This window comes from Suricata suricatta, chromosome 3, assembly GCF_006229205.1.
Source record: "Suricata suricatta isolate VVHF042 chromosome 3, meerkat_22Aug2017_6uvM2_HiC, whole genome shotgun sequence".
Classification (NCBI taxonomy): Eukaryota; Metazoa; Chordata; class Mammalia; order Carnivora; family Herpestidae; genus Suricata; species Suricata suricatta.
The window spans coordinates 121,887,053-121,904,618 of record NC_043702.1 but is presented as its reverse complement, the minus strand read 5'-3'; the positions used below and the strand labels follow the sequence as shown (position 1 = coordinate 121,904,618).

Genomic DNA, 17,566 nt, shown 5'->3' with positions numbered 1-17,566 from the left:
GGGCACTCACCTCGGGACGCTGGGAGGGGCCCTGGTGGGCCGCGAGGGCACTTGTGGAGGCGCTGCGGACCAGTCGCTGCTGCTGCTGCTGCTGCTGCTGGGGAAAGGGGGCAGCGGGCCGGGCCGGAAGGGCACGGGGGGCGCCCCCGAGTGGGGGCCGGGAGAGGGAATGGCCGGCGCCGGCCCTCTGCCAGATGCGGGCCGCGCGAGGGGACCACTCAGGGTCGGCCGCCTCTGGGTGGTGGGGCTCGGAGGGGGTGACCTGAGGAGAGACGAGAGCAGTTCCTGGCTGTATTCATTGTTAAGAAGATATTTTATAGCTTCCTGGCTGCTTTATAAAAATTACACTTCGACTGCAACTCATGTCCGTGTTAGAAATGAGAAAAGGTGTGGGGTGCATGGGTGGCTCAGTTGGTTAAGCCTCAGGTTATGAACTTGTGGCTTGTGGGTTTGAGGCCCACATCCGGCTCTCTGTGTCTCCCTCTCTCTCTGTTCCTCCCCTCTTTGCACTCTTTCTCTCAAAAATAAAGATTAAAAATTTTTAATAAAATTTAAAAAAGAAAGAAATGTGAAAAGGTGTAAGAAAGGAGGGGTGCTGGGCTGGCTTGCTGGGAGGAATATGCTGCTCTGGATCTTGGGGTCCTGAGCAGGAACCTCACGCTCCTGCGTGTGGAGATTACTTAAAAAAAACAACAAAACTTAAGGTATAAAAGGGGTGAGTGGTAGAAAGGAGGTTCCCTTCCTCCCAACCCTTCACTCTAAGGATTAAACACTCTAAGCAGTTTCTTGTGTACCCTTTCCAAATACCTTGTATAACACAACACAATAAAACACAATGCCATATAATACAACGTTCTCTCTCTCTCAATTCCTTTTTTTGTACATACTAGAACACAGCATTCTACAACTTTGTTTTGTAAAGTTTTACATTTGACTACCTTTTCATTTCAGTATAGAACTTATTCTTTTTGATGACCATATAACATTCCATTGTAGGGATGTTTTATGGTTGTTTTTGAAGGAGGTTGGGAGAATCTGACACCCTTCTTTCACTCCTGAACTTACGTATCTTTTTTCCTCTTTTTTTCTTTAGCTCCCTATCAGTGTAGTGAAGCACACTCAGAAAGTGATACTGGGTAAGGTCGGCAGGCCTCAGGTGACACGGGGCTGTCTTCCTACCTGCGGGAGTGCTGTATCCAGGAGTCATCCACAGGAGGTGGTGCAGGGGTGAAGGTGGTGGCAGTGTTGATGTCACCAATGATCACAAGGGCCTCTTTCAGGGCCTGGTACATTCGAAGCATTTCGTCCCTGCGCTGGGCCTGTTCTGCGGATTCTTCCATCAGAGTATTCTGGTCCTCCGAAGAATATAATTGTGCCAGGAGCTCGGAATTTATGAAATCCTTAACCTGTCGGGTCACCACAGAGAAATAAAAATGGGAATGCACGTGTGTCAGATGGCATAAAAAAGTTCAGAGCCTGGGGACAAAGTCCACAACCTCTGCCTTCTAGAAATTTCCAATAGAAGCTACTTAACAGTAATGAAAACTGACATTAGTTTCCATAGTTAGCAGATATCTGAAAACAGACTTAAGTGCCAACAATACGTACGAGTCTTAGGGGAGTGGCATTTTGTAGCAGAATGGAGAGGATGCATATACTGCATGGCACTCAGGGAGAGAGTGCTGGCCACCGCATTTCATCAAATCTAAGATACCAGTAATCTGAAGACACACCATAATTTTATGGGTCACAAGAGAAAATACATCAATGAAACTATGACAGAACGCCAAGATGCCATTGAGTATGACATGCATCTTCACGTCAGAGATATTAAATGCAAAACGTGAATGTGAGGATCAGTGGAATATGGTGTGTCCCAAGTGCCTACACAAGTCTTCTGACTTAATTCTCACCACACCCTTATGAAATGTATTATGAAACCAATTTTTAAAAATGTTTATTTATTTTTATTTATTAAAAAATTTTTTTACATTTATTTTTGAGATAGAGAGAGATAGCACTTGAGTGCGGGAGGTGCAGAAAGAAAGGGAGACACAGAATTTGAAGCAGGCTCCAGGCTCTGAGTTGCTAGCACAGGGTCCAAAGTGGGGCTCAAAACTATGAACTGTGAGATCGTGACCTGAGCTGAAGTCAGATGCTCAACCAATTGAGCTACCCACGTGCCCCTGTTTATTTTTGAGAGAGAAAGAGACAGAGACAGAGAGATAGAGAAAGAGCAAGAGAGCACATAAGCAGGGAGGGGCAGAGAGAGAGAGAGAGAGGGAGAGAGAGAATCCCAAGCAGGCTGGGCACCTATCAGCACAGAGCTTAATGTGGGGCTCGAACCCACCAACTGTGAGATCGTGCCCTAAGCTCAAATCAAGAACTGGATGCTCAACCAACTGAGCCACTCAGGGGCCCCTATAATCCCAATTTTACAAATAAAGCAACTGAAATTCAGAGTTTAAGTATGTTGCCCAAAATCATATAATATTAAATTGAACCTCCAAATCTTTTGACTCAAGGTCTAGTGCTCTTTCCATTACCTTCTTCTCCACTTTGAGTGCTTAGAAAAGAATATTTATGTTTAAGCATCATTTTAGAGTGGCATAGCAAGTATGCTAATTAACTTAAGCCTAGAAAAATAAACCAACTTGGATTTTTCAGTTTCTCTGTTAAATGAGACTAACACTTATCTAGAGTCACTGGATCTTTCTAAGAAAGAACAAAGGCCAGTATATTTAATTGTTACAAATTCAGGCAGACAACAGAATAGCTGTCAGATGCTCAAAATTCCTGGGTTGTAGTTAAATACATAACCAACAGATAAGAGCCTAAAATACAGAGCTTTATTATTTTTTAAAGGTATCAAATTAGTTTTCTAATAACTAATAGTTCGGAAAATTTAGGTAAATCACAGATTGACTGTGGTGAAATAAAAAATATTCTCTGTACATATTTTGTAAACCAAGAGTGACTCAAATGTGGAAGTAATCTAGTAGACAAAATATGTTTGAGCAACTGTCTAGTAGGGTAGAAGGTGTGATAGTTAATGGAAGGTAAATTTGGCCAGGGCACCTAGGGCCAGATGTGAAAGCCCTGAATGCCAAGGAAAACTATTTGAACTTTATCCACTTGGCAATGGGAAGCCATGGAAGACTTGTAAGCAAGTAAGTGAGTGACAAAAGAGAATTTAGGGAAATTAATCTGTGATTGGAAAAGAATTTGCAAGGGTTGTAGTGGAGATAAATAAATCTGCTAGAAGACTAATAGATCATTTATGAGATGGTGGGGGTCCTATCTAGCAGGATTGCAGCGGAATAGAAAAAATGGGCATGTCTAAATTACATTATAAAGAAAAAGTCAACTGGACTTGGTGCTGTTTTGATGTGATAGGGCAATAATTAAAGGAACAAGGATGCCTCAACCAAGGAGGATTGGGTGAGTCAAAAAACAGAAAATCAGAAGTCAGGAAGGAAAGTTAGACTTAGAGAAAAGACAGTAAAGTTAGCTTAGGGAATATCTTATTCTCCTTTTTGGAGATTTATTCACTTTTCAGCACACTCACTTATACCCAAGGAGTCGGGGACATTCGCACAAATCATCCACGGGTGGGTGTGTGTGTGCACTCAGATAGATGGTGCAGCTCAGAACTCAAAACCAGACAATTTTCCTGGCATTGAACAGGAGTTGGATTCAGCCAATCTAAAGCTTTACATCTAACTGGAGTATCACTTAGAATCTACAAACACAATTTAAAAGAAGGTCCTTCCAAGAATAGATTTAAAGCAGGTCTGAACTAAGAAGTGCCTGTCAAATAGACCATGAAATAAAATAGGGCTTGTTTCAGCATTCTGATCAAAGATCTGCCTTGAGTCAACTCTTCCACATCAAAATGTCACACACTAAAACTCGCCTACTATCCCAAAGATTTGGCAAATGCTCTGAATTCATAGGAGTATTATTAGCGTGGGAGAAAACGGTGGGAAGCTCAATGGTTGAGAGCTCAGGCTGTGGCATCGAACAGCTCTGAATCTGAGTCGCAGTCCCCACACTTAATGTTCTTGGGCAAACGGCAACCTCTGTCAGTCTCAGGTTCCTGACCTGTAGAATGAGGACAGTGGTCGTAGCTGGGTCAAGAGCTGTTGTGAGGATTATAAGCTGCCTCGCACAATGCCTTGCATTTCGTTAGTGCTCAGGACACAACAGCTATTCTTGCTGAAGCACATAGGTCAAAGCGACATTATGTAGACGCAGAAGGGCAAAGAACAGGCTATCGCAAGAGTGCAGGCATCAAGTGACATACGGAGTTCAATACAGAGCGAAGGTTAACATTTTGCACCGAACAGAATTTTGGAAAGACTCTGCTCATCTGCTAGCCTAGCATGGTGATGCTACAACTGGAACAAAGGTGGCAGAGGCGGGACTTCAGGGAGTTTCCAGACACTTCAGGGACTTTCTGAGCAGCTGGGTGTCCTTGGTAAGAATACGTAAATCAAGGATTCTGCACGACAATGGAGGTCAAGTAGAACCCTTTGAGATGATGGCATTTAGAATGTACCTTACAGAACATGACATAAACGAATTATATTTGGATGTAAGGCTTGAAATAAGATTTGTGCTTTTAATTATAACACCTTATAACCTCTACAGCTTGGTATGGTCCGCAGAAAAATCCTCATACACAGAACCTCACTGCAGTTCAGACTCTACACGCTAGATAAACAGGCATGGCTGCCATATCGTTCTGCTCAGTGTAAAGGAATGTGAGGTCATTAAAAATGTTCCACATGTTTCCCCTCTTTCTTACTTTAACCCTTCTCTATCAACCTGCGATAGGTTTGCATCTTAAACCTTTTTTGTCTTCAAAACTAAGACCATTTTAAAGTCTTCACAAGTGGAAGGGACATTCCTAGAATTGTCACACAATTCAGTTACTAAGGAGACCATTTCCTTAAAGTCTCTCTGTCTCTAGACAGGAGGGCTACAGTCTGACTGCTCATGGTCACATGTAAAATTACATTTTACACATGTAAAAAATGTAATTGAGAAGTTTAAACTTGCTTAGTTTGGGAAAGAGGCTTGGTGAGAAGCTTGTGGTTCTTCGAGCTCTCACAGTTCCTTAATGTCTGCTTTAGCTTCCTTTCCTTTTCTCAGGGGTTTCGTTCTTCTAGAGACCAATGACGTTCACCTTATTTAAAAAGCGACATCTTTTGACTCACAAACATAATGTCAAGCAAAAGAATTAGACACCAACAAGCACGCACTATATATTTCCAAAGTTCGAGAACAGGCAAAACCCAGCTCTGCTGTAGAAAACCAGGGTGTTACCCTTGGTGGGGAGTGACGGGGTGGGAGGTGGAAGCACGAGGAGGGCTTCTGGATCCTGGTTCTGATCCGTTTCTTGAGCAGGCTGCTGAATTCTCGATCCATGGAAACAAACCAGTGCTCTGGTATTTAAGGTGCACTTTCACCTCAAATAATGAGCATTTGAAATAACACTCTACTTCATACACACCAGAGTTACAGTGAGTTCTGAAACTAGGGCACACGTTACTAATTTTCCACCAAAGTGCCAATGGCCAAGGAGAGTGGATGTGAGTCTCCAGGGGTCCAGGCACAGCACACACTCCAAGTGTGAAACGCCTCTAGGCTTCATATTTGATTCTTAAAAAAGTTTCATAAAAACTTTGTGTTCTATTTTGTATTATCTGGGTTTGTTTGAAATTCTAGTTAAGATTTAAAACATTGCTTCTCATATGCAAACAACCCCTAATGCAATCGTTGAATAAATGAACCCTCTGGGAAGATACACCAGGTATGTACTATGGGGGTACGAGCCCCCTAGTTTGAGAAGGCTGAGCTGTATTTAGTTTCCCTAACCTCACCCTATGCATTAACAGGCGTTGAAACGGAGAGACCCTCAGACTGCAAATGTGAGGATCTGGATTTCCATCTGGACGCTGCCAGCCCCAGCTGCGTGGCCCTGGGCAAGTCACTTAACCTCTTGGAGCCTCAGTTTCTTCATTTATAAACTGGGCAAAACAATGGGTACGCAGTGGGTGCCTGTCCTGTGGTCCTAGCACCTAATCATGAACCACTCTGCCTGGATCCCCTTTCCTGATTTTCTGATGGCGAATCTTCTGGTGGAGTGAGCTGCAAGAGGAGAGGCCGTCACACTGTGCTGGCCATGGGGGGTCATGCGGGTCCTGAACAAAACTCTGCTGCTTTGACGGTGGCTGTCACAAACGCACTGGTTCCTTGTGCCGCTGTCACCTAGCACGCTTAAGCAATGAGACAGCTGCTGCCCTTCAATAGACAAAGGCTTACAGTATGTCTGGGGCAAGGCGTTTATTGCCGGCTGTAAACTTCTTAAATAATTCCAGATGGAGACTTGAGTGGCAGAACACTTAATGTAAACTTTCAAAGGAAACTGCCCACCAAATTCTGAACTTTATAAAGGTTGGCTGAAAAGGATTCTTTTATGGGAGGCAGAGTCACCATTCCCATTTCAAAGAGGAAAGGCCACAGCCCCACTTTCAACAGTGACTGTCCAACAGGCAGCGGACCCCATTTCAGGCACTTATTGGTTTTGGAAAACCACTGTCCACCCAAAGCCATTTGCAGAGGCAGCAGGGTTATGCGGATGGAATTTAGAATGAGCAGTCAAGGTATTTGCTTTCTTGTTGTGACTCCATGATTAATCCTCTACCTTGAAGGCCTTAAATTGAATAAAAAATCAACACGTGCCCATGACTTGGTGCTGGGTGTTCGCCATGTTTCTGGTCCTTGCACTCAACAGGGCACTTCTGGAATGAACTCAAAGGGCTCAGACATTCTGTACAAAAAGATGCTATGAGAATATGGCATTTAAAAAGAGCAATTTACATTTTTACACAAATAGAATGATCAGATATATAAAAAACTATATATTTTTACATACACAGTAAAAATGCAAATAGAATAATACTCAAGGAAAAGCAGTCATCTGAGATACATAAAACTATTTTCTGACTGATACAAAAACTTAAATTTCAAACAAAGATAGCCATAATTTCCTAAGAATCCAGCATTACACGATGTTTCTATTTTCTCCACATTCCTATTGATCCGCACGTCAAAATCTGACCGTGCAGATCAGGTCAGAGTTGAAGTCTTCATTCTCATCATTCTGCAAGGTCTCGCTCAAGATCGCTCCAAGAGTCCTACCTCCTCGGATTATACCCTGGAGGTAGGGGTGTAGCCATTTCCATTTTGTGAAAGCCAACAAGTGCACATGTGAGGGATGAGGGTAATTACTCCCACATTTGTGTGTGTGTTTGTGTGTGTGTTTGTGTGTGTGTGTGTGTGTTTCTTGAGAAGGTGAAAGTAGGATGGATTTGTGAGAGGGTCGTTTTTTTTTTTCTCCTTTTAACTAATTAGTGTCAGGCTGCTCCTCACAGGCACAGACAGGAAGTGCTATTTCCTGTGCTGATGATTTAATACAGTGCAGAGCAAAGCAGTGTTTGAACTGATGGCAGCACTAATGACTCACGATAAAACAGTGAAAAGATAAATGATACTTAATCAGAAAAATGTTTAAATAAGCAAGTGCCTGGATCTACCACAGCAAACCAACCTGAACTCATTTAAGCAACGTTAAGAGGGTAATTTCAAAAATACACAGACTATGTGTTTAGTACTTTGTATTTTTCAAAATGGCATATAGTTGCATTTATTATGTTCTCTGACCAGTGAGGCAGCTCGCTGTTCTTAGCGTAATTTTAGAAGTGACTGACTTCAACTCAGAGGGCCCAAATAATTTGCTTCAAGCCACACAGTAGGCTGTTGACTAAGCTTAAGAATCCAATTCATAGTTTGCAAATTTCTGATATCTTGTTTACCTACTGCTGATACTTCAAAGAATCCTACTAACTTTGGTTGAATATGCAAAAATGTGTCTGGTAATGGAGTTAGGTGAAAACCATGGGTGCTTAGGGTTTCTTTAAAAAGGGTTTCCTTCAAGGGGTTTCTTCAAGGAAACCTTTATTCAAAGAATGAACAGACCATGAGCAACAACAGAATGTCATATTTACAAATACAATTTTGAAATAAATCTTGAAATATGGATAAAGGCTTTTTAAAGTTCTTATATAGGTAGCCAGCCACACTGGTTTCTTACAAGTATATTTTTCATCATACTTCCATATATATTATCTTCTAGAATGAATCCCTAAGCCAGGTACTTTTTCTAGGATTCGTATTTTACATATGGAGGACCTAGATGTAAAGAAGTTAATTTATTTGTCTTTAGGTCAATAGAGTTTGTAGCACAGCCAGGCTTAGAATATAGGTTTCTCCTGAATTCTAGTATGAGGTTCTTTTCAGCACCTTTGCCAGCTAAATTTTATTTGTTACAAGCAAATGATCCTAATATATCATTGACTTAAATAAAAAAAGTGTCCCTAAAATATAGCTAGAGCTAAAAACGCTGGTATCTCCTTTTTAAGAGTCAGAAACGCCTGTTATAAAACACCCCATTATAACCTATCTTATCTAAAAGATAATTTCTCAAATAACTTGGGATATAATTTGTACTTTAATAAAGTAGCTACCCAAAGAGCCAAACTAGACCATAATTTAAGTATCATATCCTGACTACTATAAAAATAACCATGAGAAGGGAGAGATTCCATAAAATACAGATCAATTGAGGGCTAGCGTAGCAGGCACTTTAAGATCTGTGACAATATCATCATTACTTTAGAAAAGTTGACTGACTTTGAATCCAAAAGGATAGGGCAAAAAGCCATTTCCCAGGTTAAAAATAACATTCCATAGCTTTTAGAAAGTGAAAATAACCATATTAGTATATTTTATGTCTATGTGTGTAGAAAAGAATAAATATCTTTTGCATTTAATCTCAAAGTCTAGGAGCCTGGGCATCTGGTTTTATTGCTGCCTTTGCAATTAACTTACACCCTGACCATAGCTACGGTATTTTTACTCTGCTTTATTGTGAACAAATGTATACTTTTCAAGAGGAGATGGGCAGTAGGAAATACCTGTGGCTAGAAGTTTCATGTTTGCTTCCCTGAATTCTCTTTCTCTGGTTAGTCACTTGCCACTTGTAATACGAAATGATGGACCTGGGTAGAAGGTATTTCAACCATCCGGAAAATAGCATCAAGAAGCTGATGAGACTATGAGCAGTTTCCACACTAAGATGGGTTTGAAGTTAAAACGAGACAGCTTATAGTAACTTACATTGTTGATCATAAGGTGCATTATTGTTTTTGGAATTAGATCTCGGATACATTTGTTGATGATAGACATGTAGGAGTCTACGAGGTTGCGAATGGTCTCCACTTGCCTCTCCAACTGTGGGTCCATGGAAAAGTTTTCCGCCTGGCCATTCTCATCATTTTCAGTCTAACAGAGAGGAAAGAAAACATGGATTGTTTCACATTTGTTCAGAAGAAAAAAAATACCATACATTATCAGATGATCAGCTTCTGATGACTATATTTGGAGTTATATTACCAGATGGTAACATCTTTACCTTAAACATACCCATTAATTCTGAAAAGAGATCAGAACCATGAAGTTATTATTCTACTTTTAGTGAGCCACAGCCTAGGAAAAGCAACTATTCTAATTCTGAGTGAATACTGAGATGAATAACCAGATAAATAGTGCACCTAACATACCTCTAGAGAACAATCTAATCTTAAGCCATTTGCAAGCTGGCCAAAGAACTGAATCCAAGTGAATGATGCAGATGTAAACCTCTCGGAGGGGTCTCTAGGGATTCAATAGATTAGAAATAACCTTGGTGTTGTTCTGGAACTCCTAGGTCTGCTCTGGAATGGATCAGCATTTGGATCGGCCCAGGTTTCAAAACTAAATCTTCTAAGCCTGGCCTGGAGCCAAAGTAAGAGATATAGAGAATAATTCATTTTTCCAGCACTTGCTGGAATTTGTTCTGTAAATTCATGCTTCTGTCATCACTACTAAAGGCTGGCTCCATTGTGGAAAATGTACAATTTTAACTTCCAACTTGTTATTCTTTGAATAAAACAGAACACATCTATACAGAAAGAATTTATTTGTGCAACATGAGAGAAGCATCTGTTTTCTATACTATGGAACTTTAGTTAATTAATTTTGGCTTATCCACCAGAGGCTGGGCTGGAATGCCATCTTCATCATTAAGGGCTGACCTATTGGCTTGGCATTGAAATCAATTTAGAACAAATGGTCTCCATTTCAAGTCAGGTTGAACCATCTAAGCCCCAGACCATGATACAAATATTGTTAGTACTCTGGCTACTTTCTAACATTTGGAAAGATTTAATTATAAATGCAAAAAAGTTGGTGGGGGGGGCATAATTTATTGCTTCCATTGTAGACATGAAGTACTTTGGGAATGTACATACTTTGATCTGCCAGGTTTTCAATCATCCAATCAGTTCTAGGCAAAGCACTGTGCTAACTGGCTTAAGTGGATCTATAAATGACAAACTTTTCTTTTGAATCAATAAGCATGTGTGAAAGGCATATTTGCAGACCACAAAGTCAACAATAACAAAGATAGAAATTGGTTCTAATCGTTTATATAGGCTTCTCTGCCTCAGAAATACCCAGTACTTTAAAAAATCATTAAAATAATGTGCTCACTCTAATACACAGTAGTCATTTTTCCAGTGCTGAGAGTATGACCCCATGCTTCTGGGCTTCTGGTGATAGTTTGAGGACATTTCTGAGGCTTCTTATTCTACTAAAACAAGGTAAAGGAAGTTTCAAAAAGGAAAGTTGTTTTAAATGGTCTTTGGTCAATGAAAGAAAGAACTAAATCAGGCCTTATGTAGTTCTTTATTTTTTATTATTAATTTGTAATATATAAGCATAATAGGATCTGGATAAATAAGCAAAAAGCTAAGGCCATAAAGTGATAGAGGGCTGATAGAAGGAAGGTCAATCATGGGAGTGAAAAGACAGTCATGTTCCCAAACATCTTTCTAGGGTATAAAAACCACTGCAAATGTGCTCCACGCTGAGCCCAAACTGTAAGAGTCAGTGGTAACTACAATGTCATGTTAAGGATACTGTATGGGAAAGTGAAAACTTTAGGTTCAAATTCAGGCTCTATAGTGTACGTGTCATACATCAGTTATTTGATATAATTAAAACTCAACTTCCCTGTCTTTAAAATGGGGATACATGTCCCTGGAAAACTTGTAGAAGCTAAATGAGAGAACACATATGAGATGACCCAGCCAAGAGCTTCAATGTGTCAGCTTCTTTCTTTTCTCAATATTCATGGAATAGAGTTAGAGAGCTGCTTGGCTCTCAACATACATTATGAAAATTCAAGGTGAAAAACTGGAGCATAAAACATTTTCAATTCAAGCAATATAAAAATGGCAATGTATTTTTTTTACGCCTCTATGTGTTCTGCAAGCTAGTCCCCTTTGCCTGGTACTCCCTCCTCCCACCTGTGAAGAACTTCCATCTTTCAGAGCCTTGCTCTGTCATCTCCTCTTCCGGACAAAGCTCCTGATGGCCCCAGCTCCCCAGCACTGCCCCCTCTGTACTTCCTCTGTGTCTTGTATTCACTTTTACTATTGAATATCCAGCCTAGTTTTATGCTCCTCCCAGTCCTGCTGGGCTCTGGGGTCTTATTCATCTTTCCCTTCTCCGAACCAGGCACAGAACCTGATGCGTGGGGGGAGGAGTTAACAACTGCAAAGGGGTTTACGGAAATCAAGGGAGCTGCTCTGGTGCATTTCAGGGTGTCCAAGTTGCCTGCCTATGTGTCAGAGGAGCTAGAGACCACAGAAACCCCAGGCTGATGAGTTAGGATCCATTACTACTTGGTAACAGTGAGAATGATAAAATGATTATGAAATTATGTATATAAATGAGAACAAATGACCAACAGCTTTGTGAAGAAAATACTTTTTATCCAAAACAATACAAACCTCCATAATGCATAAAATACAATTCAGTTTGTCTCTCTGACCTGAAATATCTTGGGATTTTGCTATGGTATTTAACAGTCGGAGGTGATGACATTTCAGCCTCAATATTCCACCTCTCTCAAGAACATTTATTGAGCACTTGGTATGTTGTAGGTACTCTGCTAAGCACTTTACACAGAAGACCCACAGCACTACCTTAGGAGGGAGGGACCTATAGAAGAACACGTCGAATCAATGACAATTGAAGTAGTTATATTTATTTAAAAAAATGATTGAAACAAAAGAGGAAAGTAGAATAAGTAGTATTTTTAAAAGAGCCTGCAGAGGGGTGCCTGGGTGGCTCAGTCGGTTGAGTGTCCAGCTTCGGCTCAGGTCATGATCTCAGGGTTTGTGGGTTCGAGCCCCGCGTCCGGCTCTGTGCTGACAGCTAGCTCAGAGCCTGGAGCCTGCTTCGGATTCTGTGTCTCCCTCTCTCACTGACTCTCCCCTGCTCACACTGTCTCTCTCAAAAATAAATTAAAACCATTAAAAAAAATTTTAAATAAAAGAGCCTGCAGAAATATGAAACACCAAGAAAATTACATCATCATTCACACTTTTATACATAGAGACTGAATTTTCCTATTTCACACTTTTTTTTTTAAACCTTTAGCCTTACTTTACTCTTTGCACATCAAAATACGCAAAAGACATTCACTTTCACTTTTTGAAACCGGATGCAATTAATATTGGAAAGTGTCGGGAGTGAATGGAGACCACCGAATGGTTTAATTCTCAACACGGAAAAAAAGAGAGAAATATTCCAGAAAATCTGTAAAACAATTTGAAATTCCTTTTCGCTTTTGGAAAAACATGTGGTCACATGCAAACCTGAACTATTCTGATAATATCATGGACATGGTGGGAGTCACAAAACTCACAAAGCAAACTGAATTATCTTTCCTGATTTTAGAAAGAAAGAAGAATTTTACTTTCTAATACATCTAAGATAAATGGGGTAAATGTGTACAGATGGACTTTTTCTTTTAACTGAGCAATTTCAGGAGCAAACGCTTCCCCTTCCCTGACCCAGTTCTAATCAAATTCTCTGTTGTGCTCTTTTCTGTATGTATACTGGGTATGACTATGGCTTTTTCTTTGTTTAAATTATAGGACTGCAGTAGGATTCTTTGCAGTCCAAGCACTGAAGTGACAGCTGTTTATCATTATCCTCATCAAGGGAATGTAAAATAAAAATAGTAATTTGTCTCTGATGTTTGAGGCAAAAAAGAATGGTCTGCAAACATTTAACCTTTTATGCGCAGGTTCATTGATGCTGTTTACAAAATGTGAATAATATTGTGAAAACCAGCTTTCTTCTGAAAAATACAATGGCAGGCCTTCTAGTGCAATTTTTTGTCTAAATAGCTTTTGTGAAATCTAATGCAACTTAAACAGTAAAAGAAATAGCAGCTCAGCACTGTAAATTGTTTACTGTAATAAATACTGTAATTTTCTTTCTTATGAAATTATTTGCACAGTATTCAAAAAAGCAGTCTGTTACAAAATTTTAATTTAAAAGCTTTCTCCTAAAGACTTACTACTTTAACAGGTGAGAGAAAACTATAAATAGTTGAACTGGAAATAATTCCCACCATACCTTAAAGCAACCATTACAGAAGATCTGGGTTTGATGGGCTATTTATTTTTCATGTGTTTTGTTTGTCTCTCTCCTTTCCTTAAATTTCTTACTGAATTATGTGATAGGTTTCTTGGAAGATCACTGAAACCATCTATATAAGATTATTTTGTTAAGGTGACTGCAGCTCTTTAAAGTAGAATGACAGAAAAACAAAGTATCCTGGCAAAAATATGCACCTAAATATACCAGCTAATTGCTGCATCTCTTCTCACCAATGGAGAGCACTGCACAACTCTACAAATCTAGTGTTTTTTTCCAGATAAGCAATGCTTGCTCCTTTCTAAGCATCTTACTTTTGTTGTACAATTCTCTACCACCTGAAACAAACAGTAGAAAGTATCATTTAACTTTTTCATGGTGAATCGGGTCATCATTATGAAAATAGTGTTACCACGGTAACGCAGCTTTGAATTTTCCAGCCTCACATCATGAAGAAGGTCATGAAAACCTTTCCCCACTTCCAGTCATACACTTCTTCTAATTTGCAGAGGCTAATTAGAGGCTAATCTGCAGAGCCAGGCAACAAACTTGTAAAAAAAAAAAAGTATGGGAGCAACATGCTCTAGAAAGCCTTTGAGAGTTATACAGATGTAGTCTGGTGCTTGGTGGCAGGCATTTCATTAATTAATTCAACAAATACTTGTTTAGTGTCTCAGGTGAACTGTGAGAGATACAAAGGAAGTCTAAAAGCACAGGGCCTGCCTGTGAGCTTATCATCTGAAGGGAGGATCCAGTATAAGATGTGTCGGTGAGTCAAGGCTGAGCTCAGGTGTGGTGGGCTTCATGGGTAGTCCTCACAGATGGCCGCACTAGAGACAATGGGTAGTCCTCACAGATGGCCGCACTAGAGACAACCCTTAAGTGTTGGGTGGGATTTCGGACTGAGACTGAACATGCTCATTGTTCTATCCTTAGTACTTAGCACCGAGCCCTATGTATAGCAGGAGCTTCGTAAATATTGTGGAATTGAGAGAGAAAAACCTAACCAAGCCTATTTCCTGAGGGATTAGGTTTCTGTTGTAAAGGAACCCACGAGACTGAGCTCCAGGTCACTGAGGTGCTGCTGTATGGCAAATGTGAGTAATTGCTTGGATTCCTAGAACTGAGTTCTCCATGTAGAGCTTCTTGGTCTGAGCAGGATAAAAAACTATCTGCGTCCAGAATTACTTCAGTTGCTATAAAGCTGCTGATGACTCTGTCAGAGGGTATCTACAGATTGGAGTTGTGACTGTCATCAAGTGCCTTTGTCATTTACATCTCTGCTCTGTAGAAGACATCCGTAACACAGGGCAAAACACTGAACCTTGGTGCACCGGGGTGGCTCAGTCGGTTAGGGGACAGACTTTGGCTTGGGTCATAATCTCACAGTTTGTGAGTTGGAGCCCCGCATGGGCTCTGCAGGCTGGCAGCACAGAGCTTGCTTCAGATTCCCATCCCCCTCTCTTTTTGTCCCTCCCCCTCATGCTCTCTCTCTCTCTCTCTCAAAAATAAACATTTAAAAACAAACAAACAGTGAACCTCATCTGATCCAGTTAGTGGTGATCTACTAGCCAAAGCAGGCATGACCCAACTTTGTCCGCTAAGGTTATTTTCATTTTTATTCTTGCTTCCCTCTTCTCCTTTACCTGTTACTACCTTTTTATTCTCTCTACAGCTTTTACTCTCCTTTCATCTCTACATGGTATCATAATAAATTAGAAAGCTATGTAATATTGTGAAATTAAATAGCCATTAAAAAAACCACATAGGATTTGAAAGATGCTGAATTGATTAGCAACAATAGCCCTATCTTAATTCCGATGTAGTTCTATCTTTTTTTTCTAACTCTCATTTAGCCCAATATCTGCAAATAGTATATTTCTGTGTGGTACCAGCGTTACGGCTATGTCTCCAATAAATAACTTGTATGATAACAGCACAGAATAACTGGGATCTGGAGGAATAGGAGGAAGGAGGATTCCTCTCATATAACTGACAGGCACTGAATCTTAATGAAGGTACACTGAAACAACAGCTTTTATCTGCAACTGTAAAAACAAATGTGGATACAATGATTCCTAGAGAAATCTGAAAAACTCTGTCCTGATGTCCTTCTAGAAGTTATAGTAATTCCAATCTAGTTTTTAATCTAAAGGCCTGTGCTGCCTGCTAACAGATAAATTCATGAATATAAAATATTCGTATATTTTAAACACATTATTAAATATTGCTATTTAAATAATCTTTACTGAGAATTGTTTATAAATTTAGAATATCTATTTTTTGGAAAATTTCCATCTTTATATACTGAGTTTTGCAGACAACTTCTTGTCCAAACAATAAATGTGCTAAGCAGAATAATTAAATGGTTTCTTTAAAAATAACCACTTGCCTCACCATATTTTTTGGTTTCAGATAATATTAGTAATTATGAAAGGGCCAAAATTATCTTTCAAGTATTGACTATTGGCAAAAACATTTGTTTAAAATTTATCTTTGTTAATTATAATAAAAAGAAAACCCTTTTTCTGAAAAGAACTAGAATTAGAATTAGAATCAACTGATACAGATGTCCTTTTTAGTGAAAAAAATACCACAATATTTCCTTGGAGTAGCAAAACAAGCAATAGAATATTTCCAAAGATCAACATCACTCAGCATCAGGGAAATACAAATCAAAACTACACTGAGATACCACTTCACGCCAGGCAGAGTGGCTAAAATGAGCAAATCAGGAGACTATAGATGCTGAAGAGGGTGTGGAGAGATGGGCACCCTCTTACAGTGTTGGTGGCAATGTAAACTGGTGCAGCCACTCTGGAAAACAGTGTGGATGTTCCTCAAAAAATTAAAAATAGAACTCCCCTATGACCCAGCAATAGCACTGCTAGGAATTTACCCAAGGGATACAGAAGTGCTGATGCATAGGGGCACATGCACCCCAATGTTCATAGCAGCACTGTCAACAATAGCCAAATCATGGAAAGAGCCTAAATGTCCATCAACTGATGAATGGATAAAGATGTGGTTTATATATACAATGGAGTACTACTTGGCAACGAGAAAGAATGAACTCTGGCCATTTGCAGCAACATGGATGGAACTGTAGGGTATTATGCTAAGTGAAATAAGTCAGGCAGAAAAAGACAGATACCATATGTTTTCACTCATATGTGGATCTTGAGAAACTTAACAAAAGACCAAGGGGGAAAGAAAGGGAAGGGAGAAAAAAACGTTACAGAGAGGAAGGGAGACAAACCTTCAGAGACTCTTAAATACTGAAAACAAACTGAGGGTTGATGGGGGAGGGGGGGAGGGGGAAAGTGGGTAATAAGCATTGAGGAAGGCACTTGTTGGTATGAGCACTGGGTGTTTAATGGAAACCAGTTTGACAATAAATTATATTAAAAATATATTTCCAAAGAAATAATTTCCAGAAAACAGGATAAAATAAAGTAAGGGTAAATATAAAAACAATTTGTGATGGTTAATTTTATGTGTCAACTGGACTGGCCATGAAGTACCCAGATATTTGGTGGAAGCATTGTTCTAGGTATTTCTGTGAGAATATATTTGGATGAGATTAAAACTTAAATTGGTGGACTTTGAGTAAAGCAGATTGATGGCCATAATGTGGGTGGGCCTTATCCAATTAGGTGAAGGCTTGAATGAACAAAAAGACTGGCTCTCCTCAGCAAGAGAGAATTCTCCTTCAGGCTGCTTTTGGACATCTGCAACATGGCTCTTTCTCATTTTACAGAAGACTGCCTTCAGATTTGAACTGGAATGTCAGCCCTCCCAGGTCTGCAGCCTATCAGCCCACCTGCAGATTTTGGACTTGCTAACCTCCATAATTATGTGAGGCAATTACATATAAAAAATTATTATCTATCTATGTATCTATCTACACACAGACACACACACACACACACACACACACACA

The 17,566-nt window shown here is 39.9% G+C and overlaps 1 protein-coding gene across 7 annotated transcripts in view; it reads right to left on the bottom strand.

The window, feature by feature from the left end:
- Positions 1–17,566, bottom strand: part of DNM3 (dynamin 3) — a 561,021-nt gene that overhangs the window by 28,754 nt on the left and 514,701 nt on the right. For all 7 annotated transcript variants that reach the window (XM_029935046.1, XM_029935043.1, XM_029935044.1 and 4 more), the window contains 3 exons: positions 9,247–9,411; positions 1,180–1,406; positions 11–262 (listed from right to left, as the gene is read on the bottom strand). In XM_029935046.1, the coding sequence (XP_029790906.1) occupies positions 11–262; positions 1,180–1,406; positions 9,247–9,411 (644 nt within the window). The remainder of the gene's footprint in view (positions 1–10; positions 263–1,179; positions 1,407–9,246; positions 9,412–17,566) is intronic.